Source organism: Phacochoerus africanus, chromosome 7 (assembly GCF_016906955.1).
Source record: "Phacochoerus africanus isolate WHEZ1 chromosome 7, ROS_Pafr_v1, whole genome shotgun sequence".
Taxonomy (NCBI): domain Eukaryota; kingdom Metazoa; phylum Chordata; class Mammalia; order Artiodactyla; family Suidae; genus Phacochoerus; species Phacochoerus africanus.
This window is the reverse complement of record NC_062550.1, coordinates 10,589,210-10,616,423: the sequence shown is the minus strand read 5'-3', so window position 1 is coordinate 10,616,423 and position 27,214 is coordinate 10,589,210. Positions and strand designations below refer to the sequence as shown.

At 56.3% G+C, this 27,214-nt stretch overlaps 1 protein-coding gene across 3 annotated transcripts in view; it reads right to left on the bottom strand.

Moving 5' to 3' along the window:
- Positions 1-6,779: 6,779 nt before the first annotated feature.
- Positions 6,780-27,214, bottom strand: part of IL2RB (interleukin 2 receptor subunit beta) — a 38,011-nt gene continuing 17,576 nt past the window's right edge. Inside the window, exons 1-10 of one of the 3 annotated variants that reach the window (XM_047786353.1) lie at positions 25,803-25,942; positions 21,878-21,998; positions 21,312-21,528; positions 20,125-20,203; positions 16,839-16,944; positions 15,255-15,403; positions 14,032-14,197; positions 13,347-13,470; positions 11,776-11,860; positions 6,780-7,837 (exon numbers count right to left, since the gene is read on the bottom strand). In XM_047786353.1, coding sequence (XP_047642309.1) covers positions 7,082-7,837; positions 11,776-11,860; positions 13,347-13,470; positions 14,032-14,197; positions 15,255-15,403; positions 16,839-16,944; positions 20,125-20,203; positions 21,312-21,528; positions 21,878-21,965 — 1,770 coding nt within the window. In that variant the 5' untranslated portion in view covers positions 21,966-21,998; positions 25,803-25,942 and the 3' untranslated portion in view covers positions 6,780-7,081. Of the gene's footprint in view, positions 7,838-11,775; positions 11,861-13,346; positions 13,471-14,031; positions 14,198-15,254; positions 15,404-16,838; positions 16,945-20,124; positions 20,204-21,311; positions 21,529-21,877; positions 21,999-24,169; positions 24,305-25,802; positions 25,943-27,214 lie in introns of those variants that run through there. The other 2 variants (XM_047786354.1, XM_047786355.1) reach the window with 2 other exon arrangements.

Here is a 27,214-nt window from a genome sequence, read left to right as displayed (position 1 = left end):
GCTATGTCTCAGAGCTGTGTTCAAGTCACCCTAATGCTATGTAATAATGGCCCCAAGGCTCAAGGCAGTGATGCTGGAGACTCAGATGTTCCCTGACTATGCCTCCTTTATGAAGTAAACGTTGGCACAGGCAGGTAGTGCAGGAACAAACATAGCATATGTGGGGGTTCGGTACTATCCTCGGTTTCGGCAATCACTGCGGGGTCTGGACTGTGTCCTCTGTGTGCTTCTGAAACCAGCCGAATGCAGCTGCCCCTCTTGCTAAAGCCCCATAGAATGTTCCACCTTCCCTCCCCCAGGCTAGGACCCTCCTTCCGAGCCTCCCCCAGGCCAGGCATTTGCAGTAAAAACTCTGATTGACTGCCTTCCACCGCAAGAGGGCTGAGGACGGGTCTGTGCCCTCTGGGGTCACTTCCTCCCCCAGAGGGCTGGGGACTCTTGGCAGACAGGACAGCGGCCAGCCTCTTGTCAGTGGCCAGGGCTTGGCGTGGGGCCAGACACGCAGGATGGTGCATCTCCTCCACCCGCCGGCTCCTCCCTCCCCTCTGCATCCTGACTTCCTGGAATTGTAGCCTGGGTACCTTTTCCTCCCCCTCCACGTGCTCCTCTCCCCCACTCAGCACTTCCGGCCTTGCTTTCTCACAGGCCTGGCGGCCAGCCTCCCACCCTCCCTCCCGGGGCGTGCCGTGATGGGACGTGGAGTGTGTCATACCTGCGGTGGTGGAAAATGTCTCAGAGCCAGCCAAGGGGATGTCCCGGGGCTGTCACAGGGCCCAGGTCCAGGCTGCTGGTGCTGAGCTCAAGTTTAATCAACAACCCGATCCCCCCACCCCCACCCCAACAACCCTGGCCATGAGACAGCAGGATGTAGGAGCGCCCGGGCTTCTGCAATCCCCCCAAGCAAACCCACTGTGTGGCTCGGGACAGGGCGCTGACCACACCTGCGATGCAGGACCCAGAATCTTGGTCTTCCCCGTTGTGCCGAGTGGCTTAGAGATTGTATGGGATCCCTGACACACACACATTTTAAAGCAGTGAAGAGCTTTGCCCATGTGAGTTCGAGAGATCGCCTTGCTCCACTGGGTGCCCGCTGTGTGGCCTCGGGCCAGTCATTAACTACTCTGTGCTTTAGTCTTCTCATCTGTAAAATGGGTAAGAATAGTTCCTTCCCGGTGGCATCGTTGTAAGGATCAGGTGGGTTAATAATGTGCCGATGCCCGCGAAGTGCTCAAGAAAGCCTCTTCTTGAAGAGACCCTGAAGGATGGAGAAGGTCCCAGCGGGGCCCTCACAGGTTGTCCTCACAGCTGTCCCACCCCCACTACCTGCTAATAAAATCCAAAGGTCCAAACCATGGCTGCTAATCTGTAAGAACAATCACTCTCGGAATTCCCGTTGTGGCACAGTGGTTAACGAATCCGACTAGCATCCATGAGGACGTGGGTTCCATCCCTGGCCTTGCTCAGTGGGTTAAGGATCTGGCGTTGCCGTGAGCTGGGAGGTAGGTCGTAGACACGCTTGGATCCCGAGTTGCTGTGGCTCTGGTGTAGGCCAGTGGCTACAGCTCTGATTAGACCCCTAGCCTGGGAACCTCCATATGCCGCGGGAGTGGCCCTAGAAAAGACCAAAAAAAAAAAAAAAAATCACTCTCTTCCAGGAATCATCCTAGAGCAATAATTTCCCATACAGCTGAACTGTGGCCGAGCCCCTCACTAGAGCCCTGTATAACATTCCACCTTCTTTCTCCGACCTAGAAGCTCCTTCAGGGCCCTCTCGTGTCCAGTATTCCCAAATAGTCTTGTGCTAATGGGGCTGTGGTTGCTTTTCTTCCATAGCCGCTACTGTCACCCCTGCACCCCTAGAATTTAGCACAGCGTCTGGTTCGTAGCACAATAGATGGTTTGAAAAGAGGGAGCTCAGGAGGGGAACAGTAGGAGGAGGTATCCTCCTTATTTGGAATGAATCAGAGGGCCTCCCAGAAGTGGGGATGCTTGAAGGTGTTGAGGGATGTGTAGGAGTTCAGGAGTGGATTGTTTGGGTGGTGGGACAGCTTCAAAGCCAGGGACCAGTCTGTGCCAAAGCAAATGAGTCAGTCGCGGTCCCTGCTCTCATCCCCACCCTCCAGCCCAGCCTCCCACTCTTGAAGCAAAGTACATGCAGTCCCAGCCACAAGCCACATTCCATGTGGCACCTGAAAAACCACAGACGATCAGGGCTAGGAGAGCACTTAGAAGTTATCCAATCTGAGTGCCCCATTCACAGATGGGGCAACAGAAGCATGAGAGCAGATGAGACCTGCCTGAGGTCCCCAAGCCAATGACTATGACATTAAGGATTCCAGCCAGTGTGCTGAAAACAACAGGGAGTCACGGGGGGTGTGGGGGGGAGGGTAGGCAGGGCCATGGTGTGGCCAGATGTGCCCCTGAACAAGAATATCGTGGCAAGGCTCAGAGGTAGAAGGATTAGGGGAGACAATGTCGGGGGACAGGTGGACCGAGAAGGAGGTTCACCGGGGACCTGAGTGAGAGATGATGTTTTCGGGTTACAAGGGTGGGATGGTTTCAGCCACAGTCACAATCACAAAAGAATACAGCTTGCCCTTTTTTTTTTTTTTTTTTTTCCCTCTTTCACCTCACCCACAGCCTACGGAAGTTCCCAAGCCAGGGATTAAATCTGAGTGGCAGCTTCGACCTATATCACAGCTGCAGTAAAGCCGGATCCTTAACCCACTGCACCAGGCTGGGGATCAAACCTGGGCTTCATCAGTGACCCAAGCCACTGCAGAGACAATGCTGGATCCTTAACCTGCTGTGTCACAGCAGGAATGCTGATTGCTTGGTATTTTTTGGATTCTTTTTTTGTTTTTTGGGTTTTTTTTTTCCTTTTTAAGGCTGCACCTGAGGTATATGGAAGTTCCCAGGCTAGAGGTTGAATGGGAGCTGCAGCTGCCGGCCTACACCACAGCCCACAGCAACGTCAGATCCTTAACCCACTGGGCGAGGCCAGGGATTGAACCCACAACCTCATGGTTCCTGGTCAGATTCATTAACCACTGCACCATGACGGGAACTCCGTGGCTGCATTTTTTAACCTCCTCGAGTCTCAGTATCCTGATCTGCAAAAGAGGCAACACAACACCTGCCTGGCAAGGTCTTTTTCAGTGAGACAGTGACACATTCTTACCGCTTTTAAAATGTGCTTCTGGATCATTTTGGCAGTTATCCAGGATGTCAATAATTAGAATAGTGCTGAATTACTCATCCTAGTCATGAACCGTTTCCGCCACAATTTTCTCGGCAACTGTAGGACGTTGCTTGGAGTGAGAGCTGGGAGATGGGGGGAGAACAGAGATATTGAGGGTTAGAGGAGGTGAAGGAACAAATACATCTGGAGGCACTGGAGACCCGAGAGGCTCCAAGGCCCCTCCCATTTCTCCTTTCTTTTCTTTTATTCCACCACCTCCACCCACCCCCCCTCACCCAATCTGCCCCGGCTTCCTCCTGCTCTCCATTCAGCATCTGACAGTTCTTCCAGGCCTGTCTGGTGCCCACCTGGTGCAGCTCCTCTCTCCTGCAATCTGACCCAGGGAAGCCCATCTCTCCTTCATCCCCCCAATCCCCCGCCCGCTTCTCCCTCTGTGCCCCGTCTCCCAAGGCCATACTCCAATCCACACTGGACCTGTCCCACTGGCTTATGGCCCATCACTGCATCTCCACTTGGTGTAAGGTGGCCCCTTACTCCGCTCACGGCCAGCTCGGGTCTCCCATCAGACAAGGTAGAGACAGCTGGGTTCCCTGGGCGTGCCTGCTCAGAGCCCCTCTCAGCTTCCCTGCCTAGAAAATCCTGGAGTCAGGAACAACAGCTCCTGTTGTGGAAGGAACCTGAGGGGTTATCTGGTCTAGACATATCACCAGGTACCAACTAAGATCAATTGGGACCTGCCTACAGAATCTAAGGCTGCATCCAAGCTCCAGAGTAAGGAAGGCTGTGGTCCATGAGCAATGTCTGCCAGGTACTACTGCAATTGATTAGTAATGTCTGCCATGAGTGCAGCTTTATGAATGCCAGATATTGCTCTCTGGAACCTGGTCCAACTTTTCAGAGTTAAGGATATTGAAAAAATAAATTATATCTATTTTAAATTTATATAAAATTTTATTATATATAAATTTAAAATTATATGTGAGTATACATATGTTTGATTATATATGTCTGGTTATATATATTTATTCAATGATACACATATCATCAGGTGCAACATTTCTCCATAAGACTGTGTCAGATGGTGTCTGGATGCAAAATAAGGTAAATCTGACTTCTTTTAGTGAAAAAGTCCCTTTTCAGTCCTTTTGCATTTTCTCAAGGAAGACATCTCTGTTTGGGGCTGATATATCTTCAATAGCTTCCCAACAGTGGCTAATTTCCTGTTTAAGAGACAGAACAGACTTCCAGCAGGCCATGCGTTGAAATATTTCTACTGTTACACTTAAAAAAAAATTTTTTTTTTTTTTTAAGGGCCACGCTTACGGCATATAGAAGTTCCCCGGCCAGCCTATGCCACAGCCACCAGCAACACCAGACACAAGCCATGTCTTCAACCAACACCACAGCTCAAGGCAATGCTGGATCCTTAACCCACTGAGTGAGGCCAGGTACCAAACCCGCATCCTCATGGATACTGGTTGGGTTCATAACCATGAGCCACAGCAGGAGCTCCTCATTACATTTTCTTTATAGTGAAGATCCAAGTCTAGTTACAGAACCAATATAAAGATTTTTATTTAAATAAAAGTATTTAAACAAAAAAGGCGAATTGCTTCAAAGAAAAATATTAAGTAAACAATAACAAAGATGATACAGACAGAGATATACTACATTGACCGACGCCTGAGAAATGTAAACCTTCCAAGAATTCTTCAAAGTGGAAATTGACTTGCAGAGAGATTTCCTAGTTGCCACAGGACAAAAAGCAAAGCTGTAGGCACCAAACTTGGGTCTGACGCTCTCCTTGCGGTTGAGGAGACTGGTGGCCCAGGACATACCACCTCCTATGGCAGGAGATGGGGAGTGAGATGGGGGGGGTAATTAAGCTAGTTCATGGTAAGGATCCAAGATTCAGCCAACCTCAGGAAAGGGGAGGTTACTTTGGACCTAAAAGAAACAGGAATCCTGAGTGAATGGCAGTAGCCCCCTGGGAGCAGAAGTCTCTGTACCAAGAGCCGGAGCATCCTCTGGGGAACCTTCTCTGCAGTGCATCTGCTCCCAAGGTCCTCCCCCCCTGCATTCAAATGCCCTAGACTGAGAGAAATCTGATTGGCCAACTCAGGCCCAGCCTCCCTGATTGAAAAAAGCTTCCGTTCTAAGCCACCTCATAGGCTGCTGATGAACCTAAGGGAGGGCTTGTGTCAGGTGCCCAATCAGCTGTAAGCAGCACCTATAAATGCAGGCCCTGTGCTTTTACACCTGGAGTTAGAAGGGTCTAGTAGCCTTTCTGCCTTCTGCAGACTTTAAGTCAAGAAGGCAGGCTGTGACAGGCATCATAGGTGTAATCAGTGCCAGGGACAGAGGGAAGAAAAGTGGAGGAGTGGTGGGGAGCATCGAGAAGGAAGGGGCTGTGTGTGGGCGGAGAGGACTGCCACATGGCGAGGAGCCTCTTGCTGGAGCCGCATCCTGAAACCTACTGGGCATGGATCTCCGCCTCTCCAAATCTTTTTGCTTTTTAGGGTTGCATGTGCTGCACATGGAAGTTCCCAGGCTAGATGCCGAATCAGAGCTGCAGCTGCCAGCCTACACCACAATCACAACAATGTCAGATCTGAGTCGCATCTGCGACCTACACCATAGCTCAAGGCAATGCTGGATCCTTAATCCACTGAGCGAGGCCAGGGATCGAACCCAAGCCCTCATGGACACCAGTCAGCCACCACGAGAACTTCTACCCCTCCAAATCTTAATCTCAGAAGGGCCTAGGCACAGGCATCTTCCTGGGAGCTGGATGGTGCCAGATGGTTCATTAAGTCACCAGGGAACATGGTGGGGCCAATGCATTGTGTCAAGTGCGGTGAATGGAGTTGTCATCTGGAGGTCATGTGCCAGCCCCCGAGCTGCAGAAGAGAGTCCTCCAAGGGGAGGGTGGAGCAGGAGAGGCCCAAGATGGGGGGGTGCTGTCTGGGATGGCATTGGGACCCATCTCTAAGAGGGCATTACTTTCCAGCAGCAAGCCGTCTGGGTCTTGAGACCACTGTGAAAGATTCAGCCAGGGTCCACCTGGCTGGGGCATTTGCATCCATACTTGGGCCACGGCATTAAGGATGCAGTAAGGTCACCAAGCATTCTGAGGTCAGGAGAGATCCCAAAGGGGAAGTGACACAGCCACTTTGTCCAGCCACCCTGTGACCCCAAGAGCCTGTCCCTTCAGCATTGAATCTCATGGTTTAGGCCCATTAATGGAGGTGGTGAGCATGTGCAAAGGTATAGGGGAATGAGGGAGCTCCAAGTGGCTCAGTAGGACCGTTGGGAAGGTTCTAGAATGGAATCTTCCAACATGATGCTGGAGTTGGCAAGAGGTGGGTCAAGAAGTGGCGCTGGGGGCAGTGGGGGCCATGGTAGGGTTTTAAACCAGGAGCAGCATAGCCCTATTTGTATTCTGGAAAGAGCACTCTGGTTGTCTGGTGGGGAATGGGGAGGAGAGGGTGTGACTGGGGCAGGAAGCCCAGTGAGGAGGCCAGAGTGAAGCCCCCCAGGGAACCACGAGGACCCTCCCTGAAGAGTAGCTGCGGGGCTGGAGAAGAAGGATGTTTCGGAGGCAAAACCCAGGGGACTCCATGATTGACAAGGGAGTGGGGGAGTCAGCATGCACCCCCCCCCAACCCTGTTCCTGGCTTGGGCAGTAGGACCAGGGAGCAGCAACTGAGCTTTCTAGAAGTGAACAGCTGAATGTTTGGGGCCCTCTGGGCAGAGGTGTCCAGGGCACAGCTGGACATCAAGGGTCTCAGCCGTGGACAAGCCTCACCCGCAGAGAGGCCTCCCTTGGGCCCGTCGAAACAGGGGACTGCCACCTGCCTCCCATCCCTGGCCATCTGTCTACACCGAGCGAGCCGGGTCTTGATCCTGGAGCTCTTGGAGAGATAGGTAGGCATCGGTGTTCAGGGTCAGGCAGGAGGTGGGGGCCCTGACGTGGCCGTGCCCGGGAAGGCTGGCCCAGGGGAAGCTGGCCCCCTCCCTTGGGCTGGGGGCCGCCCCCTCCTCTCCTTCTTCTCCCAGCGCATGCTCCGGGAGGGACTGCAAATCCACCAGGTCAGAGGGTCCTGGAGTGGGAGGCCCCGGGGGCTGGGGGACCCAGTCTCCAGGGCCTCCGTCCTGTGGGGAGGGGGGCAGCCTCGCTTCACCAGCCCCAGCACCCCCCAGGGCAGCGTGCGGGGGGGCTGGGCCACCGAGGAGACTGGGGGAGAAGAGCAGCAGGTCGTCCCCGGGGGGGAAGGTGCAGTAGGCATCGTCCTCCCCTGACAGAGGCGGCAGGGGCGGGAGGAGAGCCCCCTCGGGCGCCCCGGGCCCCCCGTCATCCATCTCCTCCACGCAGGGGTCGTAGGCAAAGTACACCTGGCAGGCCTCAATCTCCAGAGTGTCCGGAAGGTGGAAAAAGAAGTAGCCCTGGTTGGTGAAGCAGCTGGTCACAGAGTGGCCACTGGTCTCTGGCACGGGCGACGGGCCCTTGTCCTGCTGCAGCAGGAGCAGCTGCGTGGCCTTGGCGTCCCTGTCCAGCACCTCCAACGGGGAGATCTCAGGTGCCGGGCCGCTGGGGCTGAAGGAGGATGAAGGGAAGGGCGAGGAGAGCCACTTCTGCCAGGAGAGAGAGTGGTGGGATGGTGAGCGGGCCGCCTCCTCCGACTCAGCACCAACCCCTAATTCCTCCTCTATCAGCTCAGGGTCACCCCCTCCGGGAAGCCCTCCCTGACTGTGCCCCCCATCTCCCAAACACTCACACACACACACCCACCTATGGGTCGGGGGAAGCCTCTGCCTAAGACCAGGGGGTATGCCGCTTCCCAGGCCCGGCACAGGCCTTCCTGGCTCTCTGTGGGCACCCAGGGCATGCATTACTGCAATGCATGAGTGTTTATTAAGTGGCTTCTCTAAGCCTGGTGCTGCCCCAGGGCCCGGGGACACAGCAATGGGCAGAATCCTGAGTGTCTGGGGGGATGAGTGCAGGCATGTGAACCAACCAACCATGGCAGAAGCAGAGAGGGCCCTGGGAGCACAAGAGGGTCATGTCACAGATGCCCAGAGAGGGCAAGTGCCCTGGCCCTGATCACATAGCCAACAGATGGAGGAGCTGGGCCGGAGCCTCCCTACTCACACAGCCGCGGCGCTATCTCTGATAGGGAACGAATGGTCCCCAGACTGATCTCTCTCTTCAGTGCCCTGCAGCCCCCCACCTCCCACCCTCTCCAGCCACAGAGACAGGAAGGCACCATCCGAGCACTTCTCAGTGGCTCCGGAGTCCAGACAGCCCTGGCATGGAGCAAGGAGACCTGGGTTCCAGCCATGGCCCTGACATTCACTAGCTGTGTGACCCTGGGCAGGTCACCGCACCTCTCTGAGCCTCAGTTCTGCCATGGTTAACTGTCTCCTTCCTGACTTCCTCATTATGGGTCAGCAAAGATGTTAAAGAAGAAAATGAAGGTGGAAACGCATGGCAGAGGTGACATTAGACTACACAGCAGGGGCGCAGGAGACAGCACACACAGGGTTTGCCCCTCGGGGTTGGGTGATGGGCTGCGGGTGGGTGCGCTTGAGAACCCCAGTAGCCCTGGGTGCACTTGAGAACCCCAACAGCCCTGGGTGCGCCTTTGAACCCCAATAGTCCCTGATGCACTTGAGAATCCCAGTAGTCCTGGGGGCACTTGAGAACCCCAACAGCCCTGGGTGCGCTTGAGAACCCCAATAGCCCTGGGTGCACCTTTGAACCCCAATAGTCCTGGATGCACTTGAGAATCCCAGTAGTCCTGGGTGCACCTTTGAACCCCAATAGTCCTGGATGCACTTGAGAATCCCAGTAGTCCTGGGTGCACCTTTGAACCCCAATAGTCCTGGATGCACTTGAGAATCCCAGTAGTCCTGGGTGCAATTGAGAACCCCAACAGTCCTGGGTGCACTTGAGAACCCCAACAGTCCTGGGTGAACTTGGGAACCCCTGTAGCCCTGGATGTACTTGAGAATCCCAATAGCCCTGGGTGCACATTTGAACCCCAATAGCCCTGGGTGCCCTTGAGAACCCCAATAGCCGTGGGTGCCCTTGAGAACCCCAGTAGTCCGGGAGCCCTCAGTAGCTGAACTGTGGTCCTCTGAGCACAGGGGCCAGGCCTGATGGGGTCCCCCTGCATTCTTGTGCCCAGCACAGGGCCAGGGGGCCCAGTCAATATATTGCAGATGAGGGAGTTCCCGTTGCGGCTCAGTGGCTTAAGAACCCAACTAGGATCCGTGAGGATGCAGGTTAGATCCCTGACCTCACCCAGGGGATTAAGGATCCGGCATTGCCCGGCGCTGTGCTATAGGTCGCAGACATGGCCTGCATCTGGCATTGCTCTGGCTGTGGCGTAGGCTGGCAGCTGCAGCTCCCTAGCCTGGGAACTTCCATATGCCACATGTGTGACCCTAATGGGCCAGGAGAGAAACATTCTGGTTCTCTCTCCCCAGAGTGAGTTCCCAGGTCAGAGCCCCTCAACAAAATCTACCCCCTCCCCCAAACCTGGGGGTGTTGGTGTTACAGAAGAGAACGAGCGAGAGGGACAGTGGGGGCAAACTAAGGATGGCAAGAAGGGTAGCGGACGAGGAAGGGAGGGAAAGAGCCGGGTCTGGGGGGCTCCGCCAGAAGCAGCAGAGGTGGGGCTGGGCAGCAGAGCCGAGGAGTAGCGGTCAGGAGCGGGAGGGGCGGGCTTCTGCCAGGGCTGCTGTGTGGGGTGGGGGGCACACCGGCCGCCCTCAGAGGTGTGTGTGTGTGGTCAGCCACTTCCTGGGCCTGGGCCTCTGTCCACAAGGCCTTGGACGTGGAGACGGGGGGAGGGGCAGGGAGGCACAGGGAGAACCCCATCCCCCTTCACACACACTCAACACACTGACACACGCACTCTGGGTCCGGTGCACAGGGCAGTGGGCCTGGTGGTCTTGGAGCTGGGGGCTCTGGGGCAGAGAGAGAGGGGGGCCTGCCTCTCACCCAGATGCAGAGGGGAGGGTGGGGTCCCTCTTGGCTAGCTCCCTGCCCCCCAGTCACATCATGTATTCCCAGGGCCTGCTCTGGCTACCCCTCCACGCAGCAGGCCCAGGCCAGGCATCTAGACACCGGAGGTGATCTCACGCGAAGATGGAGCGGTTTGCGGCTCCCTACAGAGGACCCCGCCACCTCAAGATGTGTTAAGCCCAGAGAATCAAAAGGACTTCAAGCTGGAATAGGTCTGAGGAAGGCATCTAGTCCAGCCTCCAACCAACTCCAGTGTAGGAATCCCTTCTGCCATGTGGCTGACCCACAGTCAGCCAAGGTGGATTTGAATACCTCTATTGATGGAGACCTCACCACCTTTAGGGCTGAGGAGGAATTTTAGGGAGATGCATTCCCTTACATCGAGACTACTGTCAGTGAGATATCCCCAGTCTTGGGAGTTTTCCAAAGAATTCCAGAAGGGGCCCTGATCAGCCACGATAGAGAACTCCAAAGCCAGCTCCTGACAGCTTTGGTCTGGCATGACTTTCCAGCCTCTCAGCCTCCCTGTGACCTCCCTCCACCCACCACCCCGCCACCAACACCAATCTAGGGAGCCTAGAGTGGGGATGGGGTGGTAGAAGCAGCCCACCACATCCCTCTCCCCCCTAGAAGCTTCCTTCCTGAAGCACATGTGGGCTGAGGGAGGGGAGACCACTGAACTTTAGGCGTTCAGAGTGTTCTGACATACAGGCGTGCCCTTTTTAAATGAATCTGTTTTCTTTTTTTTTTCTTCTTAGGGCGGCACCTGCGGCATATGGAAGTTCCCAGGCTAGGGGTCAAATCAGAGCCGTAGCTGCCAGCCTACACCACAGCTCATGGCAGCGCCAGATCCTTAACCCATTGAGCAAGGCCAGGGATCGAACCCGCATCCTCATGGATCCTAGTCGGGTTCATAACTCACTGAGACATAATGGGAACTCCCAAATCTGTGTTTTCTGACTTGCTAACGTCTGTGATAAGTTATGGAGCCTGGCCAGGGACTTTTTTCAAGGACAAAGAAAACCCTCACCCACCCCCCTCCCCAGAGCTGGTCTGCACAGGGAGCAGGGTGAGAGGAACTTGGACCTGGCAAATCCTGCTCCATCAACAGCTGGGCACGGGTACTTCTTGCTAGGACTTCCTGAGCACTTGCTGTGTGCCAGGCAATGTTTTCCGGACCAGACACACAGTAACACTCTTCCCCTCCCCCCCCCCGCAACCCATTTTCCAGGTGAGGAAACTGAGGCACAGAGATGTCGTGTAACTTGCCCAAGGCTGCACAGCCAGGAAGTGGTGGAGCCAGGGTCAGAACCCAGGCAGGTCAGCTCAGGTGGGAGCTGCCCTTCGGTCTGAGAACGCCGGTGCCAGAGCTGAGGAAAGGGGCTCAGGCCCACCCAGGAGGCAGTTCACTTCACATCCCCTCCCGTGGAGTGCAAACCCCGCTATTCTTGCACTCCCTGCCCACGAAGTGCGCACCACCGCCCACCGGCTGGCCAGCCAGTGGAGCTGCCAGCCCTGTCCTCTGCCTCCAAACTCCTACCTGGAAATCTCCTCCATGCTCTGAGCTCAGCTGGGAAAAGAACTCCGAGGGGTCGGGGATGTGACACTTCAGAACCTTCTTCAGCCTGAACAGGGGAGAGGAAGGGAGGGAAGAAGGGTGAGCAGGAGGGAGCCCACAGAGGTCCGCCTCAGCCCTGCAGCTCCAGGGGCAGGGGCCCGAGCCGCTCTGCACTCATTCATTTATTTTTTTTATTTATGTATTTTTAGGGCCGCATCTGCGGCACGTGGAAGTTCTGGGGCCAGGTGTCGAAACGGATCCAGCAACACTGGATCTGAGCCGCATGTGCGACTACGCTGCTGCTTGCAGCCATGCTGGATCTTTAACCCAAGCGAGGCCAGGGATCCAAGCCACATCCTCGTGGATACTAGTTGGGTTTGTAACCTGCTGAGCTGCAGCAAGAACTCTGAAAATCTCTGCTTTTAAGGAGGTAACACTCTAACGGGGAGCTAGACAATGGTACCACACTACCATTTACTCTGTGGAGAGAAGGAGCAGGATGCTAGGCAAGAGAAGGATGTGGGGGTGGGGACCGCACAAGCCAGAGCGGTAGAGAACAAAGACGGCTGCAGCAGAGTGAACCAGGAGGATGGAGGGAGGAGAGATGCCAGATTGCAGCCCTCCTTGTCAGGGCTGCCTTGGACGGTGGTTCTAGTTGTGCACTGCCCAAGGGCACCTGTGTTTTGGGGGGTAGGTGTGATGAAAGGAGGCTGAATTCTAGCCCATGCTCTGCTTGCCAAGCTGAGGGTCCCTATACCTATATGCACCTGCCTCGAGTTGTATGCCACAGACTCAAGGCCCCAGAAAAACTGGCTGCCACCCAGAGGCCCACAGGCTCAGGTCTGGAGCTCCCTCCCTCCGACCACACCCACCTCCTTGGACTCCCTTTCTTGGAATACTCCCACTTTGTTCCCACCCAGGGGCTGTGCACAAGCCGTTTCCTCGGCCTGGGAGGTGCCCCCCAGCAACTTTTCCACCTGACTTGGTCACTCCTTCCCCTGATTTCAATGGCCTCATCACTTCCTGGGGAAGCTTCCCCCCAACCCCTTAGCGGAGCCTCCTCTCCCTGTTGTCTGCTTCCAGTGCATCTGGGATCTTCTTCCTTCGCCAGCCTACTCACATGTGTCATTCTAAACAGGCATGATTAATAAGTGTCTGCCTCCCCCCTCGGGAGACTGTGAGCCCATGAAAATGGGACCATGTGCCTGTGGTTGGCCTGGTGTCCTCAGCGCTCAGCATCATACCTGGCCCTGAGGTGGGACTCAGCCAACAAAGGCCCAGACTGGTGAGGACCCGCCTCCACCCCCGGCCACACGCAGGCGGCTGGGGATGCACGCACAGGCTCACACACATGCTCAAGTCCTGAGGGTAAGGCTCTAGGGCCCCAGAAGGCCCTCCTGCCCCCCTTGGGCTGCTTCCATGGCTTCTATCCCAGGGGGACAGGCCAGGTGCCAAGGAAAGGGCACTCTTGGGAGGGCCGCGGTGGGGGGGGGGAGGATCTGGCCGGGCGGGGGCGTCAGGATCCTGAAGGATGGGGAGAGGAGCGCTCTTACCACGGCCCGATGTACGGGCATTTGGCCAGAAAGTAAACCAGGAAGACGAAACTAACGGCGGCACTGACGAGGCCCAAGATGATGTGGCCGGACCACGGGATGGGCGGGATCTTCTTCCCAGGCGCTGCCCACGGGCGGGAGGAGAAGAGGGGGCCGAGTTAGAGAAGTGCCCCCACTCCCTCTGGGTCAATCCAGTAACCCCCACCCACAACCTCGTGCCGAGGGACAAACCGCCCTCTGACCCCGGGCCTTCACCGGGTCCCGGCTAAGTCCAGCAGAGCTGCTGTGTGCCCAACACACATGGGGCCTCAGGTGCCTTCATCACAGAAGCCCTGCTGTGGTACCCACTTCACAGATGAGGAGACTGAAGTTAAGAGGTGAAAGCAACCCCCCAACCTTGCCCCCCCCCCCACCCCCAACCTTGGCAGAAAGCAAGAGGTTGAGGTTTCAGGCTGGAGAAAATGAAAAGCCTCCTTGGCTTCCCCACTAACTCACAAGGTCAACGGCAAGGCCCGCCCCCTCCCCGAGCCCCTGCTCCCATTGGCAAAATCTGCCCCACTCTGCGGATCATAGCAAGAGAGCTGATGATGGTGGAGGGGCCACACCCCCAGCCTCGCCCACCCATTGGCCCCCAGCCACTGCCTCCTGCCCCAGCTCCATCCCCACCCCGGCTCCCCACCAGTACCTGCAGGCCTTGTCCTGAAGGCCAGGGGCTGGCTCCATGGGCTCCAAGCCTTCTGGTGGCCTAGCTGGGGCCTGACCCGCACCTGAAGCTCATACGGGGTGTCTGGGGTGAGTGTCTCCAGGAAGATCCATTGCTGGTTCTGCCTGAGGGTCAGCAGCGGGGACTCCTGGGGCAGACACAGGGCTGTCAGACCAGAGGGGTCCCCACCGCCCACCTCACCTCCGGTGGCAGGGCTGGCCCATCACCTTTTTTGCTTTATTTCCTAGTGTCCCAACACGTGCCTTTGCAATGGCTCTTTCCTCTGCTAAGAAGACCCTCCCTAGATCCAAGAAAGGTCAGCCTCTGCCTGAGCCCCAGATCCCAGAAAGGCCTTCCCTCGTGACCTGAGTGTGAGGTAGCCTGGCCCAGTTCCTCTCAACTGCGTTACTCCAGTGAATTTTCTTTCTTTCTTTTTTTTTTTCAGGGCTACACTGCTGGCACATGGAAGTTCCCAGGCTGGGGGTTGAAACAGCTGCAGTTGCCCAGCCTACATCACAGCCACAGCAACGCCAGATCTGAGCTGCGTCTTCGACCTATGCCACAGCTCACAGCAACGCCCTATCCTTAACCCACCAAGCAAGGCCAGGGATCGGACCCACCTCCTCATGAGCACTAGTCGGGTTCCTAACCAGCTGAGCCACAACGGGAACTCCCAACATTTAATTTTCTTGATGGCACTTGCCAATACCCCATTGGCCTCCTGTTTCTGTGTGCCAGCTGTCTGCCCATTTCCCCTATGTGAATCTCCTGAGAGCGGGCAGCTTTGTCAGGCTCACCCTCCGCTCTCCCCTCAGCATCTACCGCATAGGAGGGACTCAGCAAATGTGTGCTGAGTGCATAAGTGAGCGAATTAAGGAGTAAGGAAGTGAATGAATAAGCAACCAATCCCCTGTGGCCTTGAACCACACTGGATTTGAAGAAGCGTGGCTGCCCAGGGCCTTTGAAATCTCCAGAGAGGGCAGTCGCCTGCCTCTTGGCTTTGGAAACCTTGCCTGGAATCTGCCACCAGCTGGACCCCTGGGGTGTCAGGGGGCAAAACCCCGGGGGTTGGGGTGGGCAGGCAGGACAGAGGGGCAGCAGGGGTCGCTGGGGGGCTGCTGTGGCTTTGCTGAGATGAAGGATGGACAGGGAACCAGGACAGGAAGGAGGAATCAGGGCAGGTGGGGATGGGGCCATGTACTCACCTCCCAGCTGAGGCCGGGGGACCTTGTCCGGACCTCAAACTCCACGTAGCTTTGAAGGTAGTGGGAGAACTGGGAGAGGTTCCAAGTTATGTTGCATCTGTGGGTCCCTATATGGGCGACTTGGAGGGAGTTGGGGGGCATCAGACGAACTGGAGACGGGAGAGAGAAAAAGGAGCAGTACACTTGGGGGATGCCAGATGCCGAGATGAAAAAGGGGGGCCCTGCTGCGACCTCCACCTTTGCACCCGCTACTCCTCCCCACCCCCCCGGCGTGGCCCTCCCCCAGAGATCCGCAGGTCCCCTCTCACAGATGACCCAGTCAGAGCAGCCTTCCCGGTTGGTCACCCACCACTCTCTGTCCCCCTCACCTGTCTCTTCCCCACACCTGTCACCACCCGACATGTTAAATATCTACTTCCGGTCACTGATGCCTTCTCGACCTCCCCCACCAGACTCTGGCTGAGGGCAGGGGCTTTATTCCCTCCAGCAGCCTTGGTGCCTGAAATGTGCCCTGGCGCTTGATTAAATTTCTGCTGAATGAATGAATCAAGGCAGCCTCTCTCTGCCCTCAGAATTGACGTATGGGTTTTACCTGGATCATCTCACTAATTTAATTTAATCTAATTCTCTCTCGTCAAACTTATATGATTATAAAACTATAATTCTGAAGTTACATTGACCTAGGTTTTTATAATTCTGAGACTCGGTAGACCTGCACAAATAATAATAAGCAAATGTTTATTGAGCATGCGCTAAGCAGTCTCTGAGTCTTGGCTTACAGACTCCTCACAGCACCCATGGGCAGCAGGTAACTTGTTATCCCCACTTCGCAGATGAGGAAACTGAGGCTCAGACATGTCACATGATCTGCCAGATGACACTCAATTAAGTCAGGGTTGCATCTAGAACCCCATCTGGATCTCATCCTCTGCCCCTTCTCTTCCCTGGAGATGGCCTCCAAGATCAGAGGAAGAGGGAAGCCTGGGGGGCAGGGGGAGGAAGACACTCAGTCATTCAACAAACCTTCCCAGAACACTGCCCAGATCAGGCCTAGTGCTGAGTATTCAGAATGGAGACACAGGACTCTGCCCTCAGGGAAGCTCACAGCCCAATGAGGGAGACAGACCCATAATCAGATGGTGAAGACGCAGGACAGAAACACCCTAAAAGGGCTGGGGGAGTCCAGGAAGGCTTCCTGAGGGAGGTGACTCCTCACTGAGCCTTGAAGGGTACGTGGGAATTTTCCAGGTGGGAAGAGGCTTCCGAGCGATGGGACCAGCCCATACCAGGGTGTAGAGGCATGGATGCGCAAGCTGAGTTTGGAGAGCTGGCCTTTGGTGTGGCAAGAGGACAGGCCACAAGAGGAGGCAAGCTGGACAGGGAAGCCTGCTGGAGCCCAAGTGGCCTTGAATGCCAGGGGAAAGAGCCAGGACTTCATCCCAAGGGCAGTGGGCAGGGAGCTGGTCAGATGTGGGCATGGGAGCTGAAGGGGAGAGACTGGAGCAGATGATCCCAGAGGGCAGGAGGTGCACACCCCACCCACCCCCACCCGACCCCGACCCCGACCCTGGAGTCCTCACTCACCACTATCAAAGGGCTTGAACTGCTGGGTCAGCAGCCTCCTCCACGTCCCCCCTTCTCGGCACATCACGCTCAAGCTGATGACGTCAACTATGGTCAGTTTCTGAGACTGCAAGAGGAGGAGGCCAGGGATGCGGCGGCCAGAATGTGATGGGGGAGGGGGCGGGGCTTGGGATGAGGTTAGGGGAGACCGGATGGGGACCAGGACTGCAGCAAAGTGGAGCCCCTCCCCGAGCCACTCTGCCTAAGGCGGGGCTTGGCAAACTTTCTGTAAAGGGTCTGTTAATATTCTTTTTTTTTTTTTTTTTTTTTTGCTTTTTAGGGCCTCACCTATGGCATATGGAAGTTCCCAGGCTAGGGGTTGAATTGCAGCTGCAGCTGCCGGCCTGCACCACAGCCACAGCAACGACAGATCCAAGCCACATCTGCAGCCTACACCACAGCTCAGGTCAATGCCGGATTCTTAACCCACTGAGTGAGGCCAGAGATCAAACCTGCATCCCCATGGACGTTAGTCGGGTTTGTAACCCACTAAGCCACAACAAGAACTCCCTCTGTTAATATTCTTGGCTTTGAGAGTTCCCATCCTGGCGCAGTGGAAACGAATCCGACTAGGAACCATGAGGTTGAGGGTTTGATCCCTGGCCTCACTCAGTGGGTTAAGGATCCTGCGTTGCCATATGCTGTGGTGTAGGTCACAGACGCAGCTCATATCCTGCATTGCTGTGGCTGTGGCATAGGCCAGCAACTGCAGCTCCAATTTGACCCCCTAGGCTGGGAACCTCCATATGCCATGGGTTGGCCCTAAAAAAAAAAAAAAAGCAAAAAAATTTTTTTCGGCTTTGCGCATGGCCTCTGTCACAACAATTCAACTTTCCCGTCATCACTGGTATGCGAAAGCAACCATTAAAAACACATAAGTGAATGGACATGGCTACGTAAAGTTTTGTAAAACTTTGTTTACAAAAACAGGCAGCAGGCTGGATTCAGCCCGTGGGCCGTAAGGGTTTGTCAACCCCTGCTCTCAAGGGAAGTGAGCTGCATTGGGAGGAAGGGAGTTCCCTGTCCTGGGAGGTGTGTAAGCAGGATGAGCTCCCAAGAAGGTGCAGGTCCAGACCTATACTCGTGAAGGCTTCCCCTCCCCATCTCTCCACCCCCACCCCTCACTTTTCTGGAAGGAAATGGGTAGGAACTGAGCATCTCTGCGGGCAGACACTGCTTGGGTGTCTTGGACCCTTCCCGGGCTGATCCTCTCCGCTGCCCTTGACCCCCACACGGCAGGTGAGAAGCCTGAGGGTCAGGCTGGTTAAGGATCTTGCTCAAAGTCAAATATCTGGTCAGCAGGGGAGCCTCGATTCAAACTCAGGCCTCCTCCTCCACAGCCCTCAGACAGACGGCAGCCTTGGCCGAGTGAACAGCTACGGCGGCCTCCTCCGTGTGCAGAGGGCAGCCCCGCAGGGGAAGGTCTAGGCTAGGCCCTGTTAGGATCTGTGTCCTGGGGTCTGGGTGGTGTTTTCAGGCCCAGGACCCCAGGCACAACCCCTCTGACCGGCCACAGGGCCCACAATGAACAAACCTTGAACCTGATCCTCAGAGTTCCTGGAGCCGGGAATAATTGCTCCATCTAATGCTAAGGACCCAGCCCCAGCCTTCTTTCAGCTGTTGTGGAGACCAGATTTTCCCAGATAATAATACTCTTATCATATTACTATTATTATCATTGGGGTTTGTTGTTGTTGTTGTCTTTCTCAGGCCGCACCTGCAGCACATGGAGGTTCCCAGGCTTGGGGTCGAATCGAAGCTGTAGCCGCCGGCCTACACCCCAGCCACAGCAACAAGGGATCTGTGCCGCGTCTATGACCTACACCACAGCTCATGACAACGCGGGATCCTTCACCCACTGAGCGAGGCCAGGGATCAAACCTGCGTCCTCATGGATACAAGTCAGATTCGGTTCCACTGAGCCACGACAGGAACTCCTTGTTATTGTTTTAAAGAGGCCAATAATACATTCTGTTGAGCCCTTTCTCTGTGCCAGGCACTCAACTAAGCACTTTGTACATAATACCTCATTTAATTCTCTCACCACCCCATGAGACAGGCGCTATTACTCTTCCCACACTACAGCTGAGGAGACTGAAGCACAGAGAGGCTGAGGGAACTTGCCTAAGGCCACACAGCGAGGTAGAGTCAGGATCTGAAGCCAGATCTGCAGAGCTTGGGGGGGACAGGCATGGCAATCTGGTTCAAGGGGCTCCGGCTTTATCTGCTACACCGCGTGTGCCCACCTCCACATCCTCGTGCCCCTTGAGAAGGCACTTAACCAAGGATGGTTGGAAAGTGTGGTCTGGGCATCTCCGGTGCCAACTGCTGCCAGAAGGGTTTGCCAGGCAGTAATCTGAGGCACGTGGACACAGCCTCGTGCCCTTCAGGAAGCAGCCTAGTGCAAGGGTGAAAGGCCCGGGCTGGGGGTAGGTCTCAGAGCCCAGGGGTCAATCTCAGCTCTGCCACTTCCTAGCTCTGTGACTTGGGCAGGGACCATGCCTCTCTGAGCCTGAGTTTCCTCCTTGGTAAGAAGGGACAGTGCTGGTGCCCACCCCCCAGTCAAAGGAGCCCCCTGATGGTAGCGACAAGTACGTGCTCTGTTCTGAGTGGGGTTCTAAGTGCTCAACCCTCAGACAACTCTGCAAGGTAGATGCCGTTCTTATTCCTTTTACAGAAGGGGAAACTGGGACTCAGAAGGTACCCTGGGTCACCCATCTTGGGTATGATGGAGCCAGCAGTGGAACCACACCCCCCCCCCTTTTTTTTTTTTTTTTGGCCTGCAGAAGTTCCCAGGCCAGAGATTGAACCCACGCCACAGCAGTGATCTGAGCCATAGCAGTGACATCGCTGGTCCTTAACCTGCTGAGCCGCCAGGGAACTCCTTCGATCTACACTCTCAACCCCCCACCAGCCTGCACTTGGCCAGACCTTGGGAGGAGTCAGGTGTGGTGGTTATTACCACCGGGCACTCTCTCCACTTGATAAGGAACACAGGATCCACAAAGCCTGGGGGATCCAGCAGGAGCAGAGGCAGAGTGGCTGATGCCTCCTACGCCTTGGATCCCTTGACCCCCAGCTCCGGTCTGTTTTCCCCTTTGAATGCTGCCCTCCTCCCTTCTGCCTCCCCAGCTCCAGGAGGCCTTGGAGGCAGCAGTCCCCAGTTCCCTGCTGGGGCTTGCTGGGCCCAGCCCCTCCCCTGGAGGTCCGTCTCCCCTCCTCCCCCACCTCTTCCCTGGCTACTCACATCTGGGAGTCCAAGGATCAGGTTACACGCCCAGGAGCCCGGCCTCACTGGAAGCAGCTCACAGCATTCATTCCAAGGCCTTTCAAGACAAAAGAACCCTCTTAGAAGGAAAAGAGGGACCAGAGTTCCCCGTTGCGGCACAGAGGAAACAAACCCGACTAGTATCCATGAGGACACGGGTTTGATCCCTGGCCTCTCTCAGCAGGTTGGGGATCCAGCATTGCCGTGGGCCCATATGCCACAGATGCAGCCCTAAGAAAAAGAAAAAGAGGAAGCCCCAGAGCTGGGCCTTGGAATGGTCCCCAGGCATTGTGGCTGGTCTGTGCCCACACCTGCTCTGCCTCCCCTCTGAGCATTCTTTCCTGCCCTCCCCAGCCCGGCCCGGCTCCACGACATCGAAATTTACCTAGAAACAAACCAGTTCAGGGCACATGGCCCTCCCCACCTAAAGCCCTCCAAAGTCTCCCCACAGCGTTTAGGGTGCACATGATCCTTGATTGAGCCCTCAGGGCCCCATATAATCACCCCCTGGAAGCCAAGGTCAAACCCCCAAGCAGCCTTCGCTGGCTGCCACTAGGATGTTTGGATTACAGCAAGCCTTCACCCACTCCCTCCCAGCCCACCTGTTCTCCAGCCGCTCCCCGGTCCCCTGTTCCCATAGGCGTCTCTCAAAATTCCAGGTCACTCAAAAGCCTCTGGGAGCCCCCTTCTCCCCCTTCCCCTCAAACATCACATCCACCCTCAGCATAGCAGCCCAACGTCCCCAAACTACCTTGTCCAGCTCCTCCATTGCAGCCTGGCCCCCATGCCCCACTGCCGCCCAGGCTCCAGAAGCTAAATATCTAACCCTTAAGATCTTCCAGACTCCCGTGATATCGAGAGTCTGTGTGTCCTTTTAGCCCAAGCTTCTCAAAATGCAGCGTTCCTGGAGTCTGAGAGCTAGGATTTCAAGAATCCAAAAGCCAGCGATTGGAGTTCCCACTGTGGCCCAACGGGAGCCGCGGTGACTCTGTAGCGCTAGGACACAGGTTCAACCTCCAGCCTGGCACAGTGGGCTAAGGATCAGGACTTGCCACGACTGCGGCATAGGTCACAACTGTGCCAAAAATGGGGAAGGGGGGGGTCAGTGATGATAAAATCTCCCCACCCTGAGATTATGTAGTTTTGCCTGTGGATCCCACACATACCTTTTATCGGGCTGGGCATGGATGCGGCAAGGCATGGCCTGCAGGCCCCCATCCCAGCTCCAGACGCAGGAGATGTTGGCTCTTGAGTTGTAGAAGCACGTGAGCTTGGAAGCGGCTGCTGGCAAGATGGGGTGGGTGTGGCTGGCTGCAGGGTGCCAGTGGCCCTCTGGGGATTGCGCGCCACTCTTGCACCTACCAGATGAGGCGTTAGGCAATCCTGGCGGGATTGGCAGAGAAGGGGTTAGTGGATCCATTTCAGAGAGGACAAAACTGAGCCCCAGAGCCTGCAAGGACCCCCAGGCAGGTCGAGGCAGGGCAGGGAGAAGACAGTGTCTTCCTGGGGTTTGGAGGGGCCTGTGAGTGCAGCGGAGGCACGATGGAGGCCCAGGGAGAAGACGGATCCCTGATCTCTGGTTCTGGGACTCAGAAGATACCTGATCTTCCTGCCCCAGCTAATGGAGCTTCTGCTGAGAAGCAGGGGTCTTGGAAGAAATTCTAGAAAGATCTTGGCCTTTCCCCCACCCCTCGAGGGAAAGCACAGCTGGCCAGATTGCCAGGGTCCTCACCGTTCACCACTGTAGATGCCCGAGAGATGGCCAGGGACAAGAGGAGGGCAAGGAGGGACAGACACCGGGACAGAGCAGGAGCCGCCATCACATCCACGAGTGGGAGCTGGGGAAAGAAGCCCTGGAGGGAGGAAGAAGGGGAGAGAGCATGAGTGAACACCCAGCCATGTCCATCCCCACCCAAGAGGCAGGCTGGGCCCTGCCCTGCCCAGCACGCCAACCTCAGGGCCTTTGCATCTGCTGGTCCCTCTACCCCACCCAGGCTCTTGCCTTTCCTTCTGAGATTCAGGGACCCATGCTGTCATTCCTGAAAGGGCTCTCTGAGCAGGCCCAATCAGAGAAACTGAGGCCTGGGGAGAGAAAAGACTTAGGTCCCCTGGGAAGGCTGGCACAGGGCTGCGATAACAGCCCCCACACACATCCTCTCTATTAGCTACCCCCCAACCACACCAAAACCATTTGTAAAGAGGTTCCTCTATGCCAGGCTCTCTCTCTCTCTTATTTTATTTTATTTGTGGGTGTGGGTGTGCCTTTTTAAGGCTGCACCTGCAGCATATATGGACATTCCCACACTAGAGGTCAAATCACAGCTGCAGGAGCCAGCCTCACGCCACAACCACAGCAATACCAGATCCAAGCCACATCTGCGATCTACACCACAGCTCAAGGCAGCACCAGATCCTTAACACTGAGCGAGGCCAGGGATCGAACCCACATTCATGGATACTAGTCAGGTTCATAACCCGCTGAGCCACAATGGAAATTCCCTATTTTTTCTTTTTTTTAAGGGCTGCATGCATGGCATATGGAAGTTCCCAGGCTAGGGGTCGAATCGGAGCTGCAGGTGCTGGCCTCCACCACAGCCACAGCAATGCCAGAGCCGTAACCCACTGAGCAGGGCCAGGGGTTGAACCTGAGTTCTCAGAGATACTAGTCAGGTTCGTTACTGATGAGTCACAACGAGAACTCCCTGAAGATGCTTTTATTATCTCCATTTTCAGATGAGAAACTGAGGCACAGAGAGGTAAAGAAAATCACCCAAAGTCACACAGCTGATAAGAGGCAGATGTGGAACCTGGAGCCCAAGCTGGGGCTTCCCCCCCTCTGACTACAGCCCCCCACCCACCGAGACAGTTCACACAATTAATCAACTTGTGCTGATAACCTCCTAACAATATCGCGTAACTATACACGCTGCACTAAAGGATTCCCTGTGCCAGTTCACCTATTGTGCCCGGGAGCTGGGGGTGGGTGTTTGTATTGTCCCCTTACACAGATGAGGTGACCAAGGCTCTAAGCCACTACCCCAAGGTCACATCGAAGAAGAGGCAGAGCTGGGTTCCATCCCCAGGCTTCACCCCGAGGCCCGTTCCCCCAGACATCACTCCCCCCAGACCCTGTCCCAGGCGCTGGCCCCAGAGGTAAGGCCCGCAGCCTCCCCACCCTGGGGAGTCAAGGCCCAGCAGGCGCACCAGCCGACAAGCGGGCATCTGGCCTGGGTGTAGAAAGGAGCCCAGAGAGGTAGCTGGGGGTCCTCCGTGCCCGGCCACCTTCCCGTAGGAGGGTGTGCTCTCAGGGCAGGGCTGGCTGCCTCTTCCTTTGGCCCCTCCAGCCCCCTATGGCCCAGGGCACAGGGTTGGGACCCCAAAGGGTACAGATCCCAGGAAAGCGGCTCCAGCAAGCCCCCTGTGCCTCTTATTCACTCAATCATGGCCCTGGGGCAGGGGCCCTGTCAGTCCCCTGGAGGATGTGGCCTGAGGCCAGAGCCCAGTCAGCAGGGCCACCCCATGCCCAGGACAGGACCTGGCACAGAGCCTCAGGGTGAGAGGAGGTGGGGGGGGGGGGGTAAAGGCGTGCTAGATCCCAGGAAGGTCAGGGCCAAACCACAGCCCCAGCCAAAGTGAGTTGGGCAGAAGAAGCATTGTGCAGAAAGAGCTTCCCACCACCCTGAGCGGAAGAGTGCTGCCTGTACACCAAGAGGATGCGGGGGGTGGGGATGGAGGGCTCCCGGCACTGTCTGAGCTGCACCCTCTTGCAGCAGAGGAAACTAAGTCTCAGGTCAGTTAAGGAACTTGCTCAAGGTCACAGAGCAAGGAAGGGGCCCAGCCATAGGGAGGCAAGTGGGATCTCTGAGCCCCCAGCAGCCTCCATCCTGGGTTCTCACGCACGCCCACACACATGCACCGTGCCCTCGAGACGGCAAAGCCGTTCACACCTACTGACTCATTCGGTCCCCACCAAAGCCCCAGGCGTGTGTGCTGTCATCTCCATTTGACAGATGCCAAGACTGACCCTCAGCTGCCAAAGGGACGGGACTCAAACCAGGTCGTCTGATGTCAAGTGAGAAGAAGGTGATGGTGAGAGTGACAGTGATGGTGGCGATAATGGGGGTGGGGGTGGGGGTGGTAGTGGCGACAATGGTGGTGATGGTGCCTGTGATTGCCATGGTGATGGTGCTGATGATAATGGTGGTGATGGTGACGAGGATAATGGTGCTGATGCTGGTGATGCTGGTGATGCTGATGATGATAATGATGCTGGTGATGGTGGTGACTGACTGCTATGGTGATGCTGATGATAATGAGGATGATGGTGCTGATGGTGGGGATGCTGGGGATGCTGGGGATGCTGCTGATGATAATGGTGGTGATGGTGCTGATGCTGGGGATGCTGATGATACTGAGGATGATGATAATGACGATGGGGATGCTGGTCATAATGACTAATCCCCAGCCCTCTGCCCGGCACCGTCATTAGCACTTTGCTGATAGTACTTCGTTTCATGCTCACAGCCACCCAATGAGTAGGTACTATTATGACTCTTCTTCTCGGATGAGGCGACGGAGGCCTGTGTGAGCCTCCTGGGGTCAGTTTCAGCCTGAGGTCCTGCTGGGGCTGACATCGTGGGATGTGGGGTACAGGGGTGCCGAGGCACGATGTGAAGCAGCTCACTAGCCTGAGACACATCCCGCCTGACCTCTGACTTTGACGGCCCCCATCTCCACTTATTCTCTCTGTCCATCACCCCCCAACACACACACAGGGCTCCCCCTTGCTCCTTAAATCTGGGGGCATCTCCGCAGCTGGGTGTGGGATGCAGGCTGTGGGGTAGGGGGGAGAAAGGGGACCCGTTGGGGTGGCTCTTGTCCTTAGGGGCTCCAAACACGGCTTAAGGTGGGAGACCTCAGCCCCAGGAGTGGAGGAGGAGCCTGACCTGCGGGGGGGCCCCAGAGATGAAGTCCCTTCGCCTCCAGCAGCTCTTGATCTGCCTGGCCATCCGAGTAAGGGACAAAGTTGGACTTGAACCCAGGGGCCTGGCCTCCAGCCCAGGGCTCCCAGACACCTCCCGGCACACCCACTTCACAGCCCGGTCTTTCCTCCCTCACCCTGCAAGCCTCCTAAGGCGCGCTTTGCACAAGGGCGCCTCCCCAGGGTGGGCCCCACAGCCAGACATCCCTCCCACCCACATCCCAGCACCATCTCCGGGCGCCCAGCCCATCTGAGGCTCAGTTAGCCTTCCCCGTCCCAGTCCTCCCACCTCCCTTCCACCCCTCTGAGTTGTGGGGTTCTGCCCAGGGCCCGGGGAAGCCCCTCATCCCAGAAGAGCCCCCAGCCTCCCACAGGGAGGGCTGGGAGGGAGGCAGAGCCTCAGACCAGGGCCCAGCTTTTCCTCGAGCTGGAGCCAGGAGAGCAGAGGGGCTGCCTCATCACTGGGGGTGGGGGGTTCTGCGACAGGGCTGGGGGTGAGGCCTGGGAGATGGGAGTTCAGGCAGAAACTGCTGGGGGATCTGAGTCAGAGCGCAACGTCACCCCCGTGACCTTCACCTCAAGCCCCCCCCCCGGCTGGTGGCAGGAGCCAGGAGAGAGCCCCCCGGGGGACCTGGGGACCCGGGCAGGGCAGGAGGAGGGTTAGGTGGAGCGTTACCTGGCTGGGACATGGGGCCTCGGCACGCTCTCTCTGCTTCTCCCCGCTGCTGGCACCACAGCCATCTCCCCAGGGCCCGGCTCTGGCTCCCTCGGCCCGGGTAGTAGATGGCTGATGGGGCCGCAGCCGGCAAAGACTAAAACCCCAGGGCCAGCCCACTTCCTGTGCAGAGGTTGGAGGGGGCAAGGCCTGGGGTGGGGAGGCGGGGGAGGTCTGGCTGGTTAGAAAGCCTGAAACTCCTGTAGCACCAGGGCCAGATAAAGATCTCCCTCCTCCGCTAGGGGGTCGGGCGGGGGGGGGGTGTGTGCGTTGTGTGTGGGGGAGCACCGTGGGTGTTGCCACAGCAGGCGTGCGTGTACACACTCACACACACACCCTCACTCTCAAATAGATGCCTTGCTGCACACAAGAGCCCATGCAGGCAAGGCCCCTGCTTTTCTCCCCCATGCCACCCCTGCCCCATCTCACAGGCCACCTCAAGCCTCTGACACTTACATGCGGTCACACATACACGGATTAATACCCGGGACTCACACACAAACATGTCTCTTTAGGTGTACCTCAGCCGTAGGATAAGACACCCCATCTTTCTGAGACTTCTCTTTTCACCCCATCTACCAGGAAGCCCGTTACTCGTTTAAGCATTCAGAGACGACTATTTCGGGGAGCCTTGCGAACAATTTGATGGCCACTTGTTGAACATTCTAGAACCTTCCTCTTCCTCTCAAGTCATGGTTTATAATCCCATTTTTCCTCCTATGTTTTTAATGATGAGCAGTTACAGACCCCTCTTCAGAAAGTGGCACGTCTGTTCCTGTGCAGTGTCACGGGCCCAGAGACCCCATGAAGACTCAGCTGGCATTGGAATAAGCAGCTCTATTGCCTCCTTATTTTACTTTTTTTTTGGGGGGGGGCACAATTGCGGCATATGGAGGTTCCCAGGCTAGGGGTCTACAGCCTCCAGCCCACACCACAGCCACAGCAACACAGGATCCGAGCCACGTCTGAGACCTGCACCACAGCTCCCAGCACCGCCGGATCCTTAACCCACTGAGCGAGGCCGGGGATCCAACCCGCATCCTCACAGTTCCTAGTAGGATGCATTTCTGTTGCACCATGATGGGAACCCCTATCTCCTGATTTTAAACTCTCTGCTTGGAGTTCTCTAGTGGCGCAGTGGGTTTAGGATCCGGCATTGTCACTGCAGGGGCTTGGGTCACTGCTGTGGTATGGGTTCGATCCCTGGCCTGGGAATCTCCACATGCTCTGGACACGGCCAAAAATAAATAAATAAATAAATAAATCTAGAATAATTCTGGAAGTTTCTCAAGAAATGGGGAGGGCTGGCTTTCCCAGGGAGGAAAGCTGAGTGAAGAAGAGGAAGGAAGGACATTTTCCCACCGGTAGATGCT